The following is a 6,971-nucleotide window of genomic DNA, read 5'->3' on the forward strand; positions in this document are numbered from 1 at the left end:
TAGATACACTTATGGTGTGGGTGCTTGCGTATTTTTAGGAATCCACCGTCTTGGTTTGTATAGAAATTAATATTAAGTGACACATACACGTAAGAGGTTGGACATACGGGACAGTTGGCAATATGTGACGTTCTGATAGATCTATAAAAACCATGACAGGCCTATGTTCCTAGTGTCTCTGGTAGCCTATGTTATTTCACACAATGTTTCAATAATTTAGGCTACATACTTTGAAAAGGCAATTATAAAGTGTTGGATATGAAAACTAGTAGTTCTAGCCTATTATACAGGGGAGACACTGATTCATAAAATCTGACTAAATTCATCCTCTATAGGGTCTGCGTGTGGGCAGGCGACTTTCCGAGCTTATGGACTTTTCAGTCATTTTCAAACAAAGGTTAATTGGAATGATACATACCGTTATTAACCGTTATCTAAAACTGAAAATAACGTTTTCCCTTTGGAACAAGTGAAAGCTTTTGTTCCCGTTTTTGGTTACGCTCATCCAAAATTTGTGTTCGTTTTCATTTCGTTCTTTGAACCGTTTCTAATCCCTGATTATATGTATGTGTGTTGGTTTGTGTTTGTATTTGACTTATATTTGTGCATGTGTGATGTGTGTTCGTCTCCTGTGTGTTGTTTGTGTGTGTGTGTGTGTGTGTGTGTGTGTGTATGTGTGTGTGTGTTTCTGTGTCTGTGTGTCTGTGTGTGTGTGTGTGTCCTTGGGGGTCCAGGGAACCTCACCAAACACATGAAGTCAAAGGCCCATGGGAAGAAGTGCCATGAAGAAAGTGTGCCCAATACATCTGATGAGCTGGAGACAGGGGAAGAAGGTTGGACTGCCCCCTGTGTTGCTGTTTGTAGTCATGAATTGTTCATCTGTAGTCATGAATCCATGTTCATCTGTGTGTTTCTGTGTGTCTCTGTGTTTAGTGTTGTGTGTAGCATAGAAGGATTTCCTCCAGTCATGAATGTGTGGCTCTCTGTGTTTAGTGTTTATTGTGTAGCATAGAAGGATTTCCCTCCCAGTCATGAATGTGATAGCGTGTGTGTGTGTGTGTTTCTGTGTGTCTCTGTGTTTAGTGTTGTGTGTAGCATAGAAGGATTTCCTCCAGTCATGAATGTGTGCGTGTGTGTGTGTGTGTTTCTGTGTGTCTCTGTGTTTAGTGTTGTGTGTAGCATAGAAGGATTTCCTCCAGTCATGAATGTGTGCGGTGTGTGTGTGTGTTTCTGTGTCTGTGTGTCTGTGTGTGTGTGTGTTTCTGTGTGTCTCTGTGTTTAGTGTTGTGTGTAGCATAGAAGGATTTCCTCCAGTCATGAATGTGTGCGTGTGTGTGTGTGTGTGTGTCCTTGGGGTCCAGGGAACCTCACCAAACACATGAAGTCAAAGGCCCATGGGAAGAAGTGCCATGAAGAAAGTGTGCCCAATACATCTGATGAGCTGGAGACAGGGGAAGAAGGTTGGACTGCCCCCTGTGTTGCTGTTTGTAGTCATGAATCCATGTTCATCTGTGTGTTTCTGTGTCTGTGTGTCTGTGTGTGTGTGTGTCCTTGGGGTCCAGGGAACCTCACCAAACACATGAAGTCAAAGGCCCATGGGAAGAAGTGCCATGAAGAAAGTGTGCCCAATACATCTGATGAGCTGGAGACAGGGGAAGAAGGTTGGACTGCCCCCTGTGTTGCTGTTTGTAGTCATGAATCCATGTTCATCTGTGTGTTTCTGTGTCTGTGTGTCTGTGTGTGTGTGTGTCCTTGGGGTCCAGGGAACCTCACCAAACACATGAAGTCAAAGGCCCATGGGAAGAAGTGCCATGAAGAAAGTGTGCCCAATACATCTGATGAGCTGGAGACAGGGGAAGAAGGTTGGACTGCCCCCTGTGTTGCTGTTTGTAGTCATGAATCCATGTTCATCTGTGTGTTTCTGTGTGTCTCTGTGTTTAGTGTTGTGTGTAGCATAGAAGGATTTCCTCCAGTCATGAATGTGTGCGTGTGTGTGTGTGTGTCCTTGGGGTCCAGGGAACCTCACCAAACACATGAAGTCAAAGGCCCATGGGAAGAAGTGCCATGAAGAAAGTGTGCCCAATACATCTGATGAGCTGGAGACAGGGGAAGAAGGTTGGACTGCCCCCTGTGTTGCTGTTTGTAGTCATGAATCCATGTTCATCTGTGTGTTTCTGTGTCTGTGTGTGTGTGTGTCCTTGGGGTCCAGGGAACCTCACCAAACACATGAAGTCAAAGGCCCATGGGAAGAAGTGCCATGAAGAAAGTGTGCCCAATACATCTGATGAGCTGGAGACAGGGGAAGAAGGTTGGACTGCCCCCTGTGTTGCTGTTTGTAGTCATGAATCCATGTTCATCTGTGTGTTTCTGTGTGTCTCTGTGTTTAGTGTTGTGTGTAGCATAGAAGGATTTCCTCCAGTCATGAATGTGTGCGTGTGTGTGTGTGTGTCCTTGGGGTCCAGGGAACCTCACCAAACACATGAAGAAGCAGCTCTCAGTGTGGCTTAGCCCCTGTAGTAACCCTCTTTCGCCTGCAGGTGGCAGTGATGGTTGCCCAGTCAGGACAGAGGCACTTGAGGAACACCAGTTCTCTGATGCTGAGGACACGGAGGGAGAAGATGAGGATGAGGAAGATGATGACAATGATGATGATGATGATGATGATGATGATGATGGAACCGATGAAGACTACGAAGATGCAGAGGACCAGCCAAAAAAGGGTCCCCCAGATGTGCATCATGGAGAACTCATCACTGCCCACTTGGCATCATCAGCATCATCACCCACCCGGGCTGGAGATGCCACCCAGACGGACGCCGGTCCCTCCGAACCCCCGCGGGAGCGGCATCCTTTACCCAGCATGCACTCCTCCCTGACGGGCGCGGTGACGGTCACGGTCCCGCGGCCACACCCGGAGCCCCACGGTGGCAGCTGCTCGTCCCCCATCCTCAGCCTCTCCCCGGGCCGCTGCGTGTCCCCAGCCCTGCCCCAGTCGCTCTGCCCGTCCTCCTGCTGCTCCCCCAGCCCCTCTCCCTATCCACAGCTCTCCCCCTATCAGCGGCGCCTCTCGCCCTCTCCATCGGGCCAGGTGTCTCCAGGCAGGTGTCCACCGTCGCCCTCTGGATGCCAGCGGTCCCCTGGCAGGGACTCGGCAGCTCTCGTTCCCCAGTCGGCCTGCAGCTCCGCTGGGTGTCCAGGCTCCGGTCCCACCTCCCCCACCTCCATCTCTGGGTCCTTCTCTCCACACAGGACACCCAAGCCAAGATACCAAGCAGCCCCTGGCGGGATGAGCTGTATGGCCGCGCAGGTGAGTCTGTCCATACACACAAAGACACACACACACTCACACACACACACACACACACACACACACTCACAAACACACTCATACACACACATATACTGTCTGTATATATGCAATCAGACATGCCACTGTACCACAAACAAACAAACACAAATAAAAGCTGTCTTTTTTATAACTTCTGTAGATTTGGGTTTTCTGATATTACGAGTTTCCTTGATATAGCACACTATTTAACACTATTTGACTTCATGCCTATGTATATATATATACTGTATATGCATGTGTTTTGTGTGTGTGTGTGTGTGTGTGTGTGTGTGGTTCACCATTCTGCCTCATGTCATCCTGCGTGTGTTCGTTATCCAGTGGGCTACAGTGGGATAATTGCCCCCTCCCGCCTCCTCTCTCGTTGCTTTTGTCACATTCGGTTCCGTCGCTGCCAAAAACAGCAGCGCGCCTCCCTCCATTTTCCTTTTTACCCCCCTCTTCTTCTTCTTCTTCTTGACACGCACAAAGCAATTTCTGTCAAAGGTAAACAGCCAAATCCATCTTAACCAAATACTCCAAAGCAAACAGAGCGACTGCAGATAGCCGAGTACACACACGCAAACTGTTAAATAAAGCTAAACCTTTATAGGCAAGAGGAAGGAAGCCCATCTATGCTAACACACGGCTAATGCCAAACCAACAGATAGTAAAGCCTTAAAAATAATGCTGGGCTCTAAATGCAGGCGCAGTCTATTTGCCTTTGGGTGGAGTAGTAAAAATGTTAGTGGCCTGAGCCTATCATTAGCCGCACGCATGCGTTATTGGTGTATCCCTAATGTTTGTGTCGTTTGGGTGTTGTTTACAAATATGACAGCTGAGGGAGGGAGGAGCAGCTTTGTCACTAGCAGCGGTCAGAAATCCCACAGGATTATTTTAACCTTTCGCGTCGCCCAACCTTTTTTTTTCTTCAAAATCATTTTTATTCACTTGTCTACCTTGGGAAGATTATTTACGCTCCCTCTCTCTCTCTCTCTCTCTCTCTCTCTCTCTCTCTCTCTCTCTCTCTCTCTCCCCCTCTATCTCTCTCTCTCTCCCCCTCCCCCCCTCTCTCTCAGAGATTATCTGATCTACCTGGCTGCTAATTAGGATGAGCTTGTTTACTAAATGGTTCGATCAAATACTTGGCAGGACTTTTCATTTCTGAACCCGAGATGTCCTCCTCTGCTCTCTCTCTGTGTCTCTTTACCTGTCCTCTCATTTCTTCCTTTCTCCTCCTCTCATATCTTCTGTGTCTCTCACTCTTACTCTGTTTCTTTCTCGCTATCACTTTAAGTCACTTTTTAAGTGCACACAATCAAACAAATGTATTTTCAAATGTCTCTTTTGTCTTCTCTCTCTTTCCTACAGGAGAGGTGTTGTCCCCAGGAGGAAGTGATGCACCTGCCACCATCCCAACTCTCTGTCCTCCGCAACCAGCACCGCCACCACCACCGCCACCACCACCACCACCACCACCACCACCACCCAGCCCGGACAGCCACCACCATCTCGGCCGCTGCTCTGCCCAGCGAGGGCTGCTGCCTCCTCAGCCACCTGCCCCTCCACTCCCAGCCTCCGGCCCGGAGCCCCAGCCTGCTCATCCCCATCGGCGGGATCCACATGGTGCAGGCCAGGGGCAGCTACCAGCGCCCAGGCCCAGCCGTGAGCCCCGCTCTGGGCCGCGCGGGAGCCGAGGAGCCCCCATCACGCTGGAGCCCCAGAACGACGATGGCACCAGCGGCAGCAGTGGGGCGGCCGGCTCCGAGAGGCGCTGGACCCAGACACGGCCAGCTGTGCAGCTCAGCCAATCACAGGAGCCCAGAGGCTGAGGAACCCACCGCCGGCCAATCAGAACTGCCGTTGTTGAACAGGGAAGGAAGGCCTGACGTGTGTGTGAAGAGTCGGGAGGACACAACGCTCCAGGGAGAGGAGAGCTCGACGCAAACGCCCAGTTGTGTGTCTAGGCCTCAGCACACACACTCACACACACACACACACACAAACACACAAACACACGCTGTCCCAGACAAGCACCTTAACTGCACATATTAACACAGAGATAGGGATTAAGGATGGCAATCCACAGACTAAAGAAACTAAAAAATCAAATCAACCTGTAAACACTGCTTCTCTGCCCTAGAGAATGTACTAAGACTTCTGCAGAGGCCGAGGACAAGTGCAAATGGAAGGACCTTATTCCAGTTCCCCGCTCCTACAGCAGCACTTACAGCAGCTTGTCTCTCTATGTGTGTTATATACCTGCTGTACATACATCTATACGTTATATGAATATACTTCTATGTTTTTATATGGATTTTATATGGTATACTACATGTACATGCATAATGTAATTGCTGCACATGTGTTTGTACCTCTTTGCTATTTCTCACTTTCAGTCGCTGGAACAATATAAATAGAAATATATATATATATATATATATATATATATATATATATATATATATATATATGCTTAAAGTATACAGGGTTTAGTCAGGCCGATTTTTGATATTCACCTGAGTTCCTGCTAATTGATATAATGTGACCAAACACAGACTAGTTTGAAATGAAGTCTGCTTTGGTAATGGGTGCTTTCATCGCCTGTTCCAACTGTATGGTTGGCTAGGGTTGAAATACAGTCTTGCAAATTAATATGGATTGTAAAGGGACAGATGAGATATATTTAAAGAGATTTGTGGAGATTGCTGAGTAAAAGGTACAGACACGCTCTAAGTAATAATTTTATATTCCTTTATACCTACATACAGAGGTTACTGTGGATGTTTAATGGTTGTTTACTCGAATGTGTTTCTGGTGGTACTCTGTGCGTGATGTCACATTTTATTCAATTAAACTATGCCAGTGCTCAGTGTTTTTTTTGTGTTTTGTTTGTTTGTGTTTCTCTCTAAGCTCTCGACATCCTCTGTCAAGCCATGTGGAGATTATGTGTCTCGTTAATATCGTGTTTATGTACCTGAGCGGTAGTCACCGAGCGGCGTCTCTCTGTGTCAGTACATTTACTCTAATTGAGCTGATATGAGAGGCTAATGCAATCTCATATCCACTCCTTTTTTAGAGGCACAGCTGCCTTTGTGCTTCCTAAATGGGCTCAACAGCACCCCTCTGTGGTGAAAGATATACATGGACTATGTTTTCTTCGTTTCTTTGTTTTTTTTTACGTTCATCACTGGTAGTTTCACTAAAACTATCATTTTGGTATTGGGTATAATGTCTCCTTAACTATCTTTTACAGTTTTGGTTTTATTTCCTTTATGGTATCACCTATGTAGATAGATAGATAGATAGATACTTTATTGATCCCCAGGGGAAATTCAAGGTCTCAGTAGCATACAGACAACACACACACATTCACTAACAGCAGAATAAGTAATTAAAAAGTATATAATATAAAAACACAACTAAGCAATAAGGACAGTAGAAGATAAAGAATATACTAAATATACTAAAATACAAATTATACTAACTAACACTTAATTTAAATCAATTCTAAAAACAGTATCCACATAGTGGTGATTAATCAATCAGAGGCGCTTGCAATGACTGAGGCATGGACTGAGCCTGTGATTCTCTGTGCATAGTAAGGTAAGGTAAGGTGCTCTGTGTGAGTAAGTGTCATGGTGAT

At 46.6% G+C, this 6,971-nt stretch overlaps 1 protein-coding gene across 7 annotated transcripts in view; it reads left to right on the forward strand.

Moving 5' to 3' along the window:
• The window catches only part of hivep3a (HIVEP zinc finger 3a), a 44,067-nt gene extending 38,326 nt beyond the window's left edge, over nucleotides 1-5,741 (forward strand). For 6 of the 7 annotated variants that reach the window (XM_048229383.1, XM_048229384.1, XM_048229388.1 and 3 more), the window contains 3 exons: nucleotides 735-833; nucleotides 2,538-3,307; nucleotides 4,697-5,741. In XM_048229383.1, the coding sequence (XP_048085340.1) occupies nucleotides 735-833; nucleotides 2,538-3,307; nucleotides 4,697-5,380 (1,553 nt within the window). In that variant the 3' untranslated portion in view covers nucleotides 5,381-5,741. The remainder of the gene's footprint in view (nucleotides 1-734; nucleotides 834-2,537; nucleotides 3,308-4,696) is intronic. The other variant, XM_048229389.1, reaches the window with a different exon arrangement.
• Nucleotides 5,742-6,971: the final 1,230 nt, after the last annotated feature.

The sequence above is a fragment of the Alosa alosa genome, chromosome 20, assembly GCF_017589495.1.
Source record: "Alosa alosa isolate M-15738 ecotype Scorff River chromosome 20, AALO_Geno_1.1, whole genome shotgun sequence".
Taxonomy (NCBI): domain Eukaryota; kingdom Metazoa; phylum Chordata; class Actinopteri; order Clupeiformes; family Clupeidae; genus Alosa; species Alosa alosa.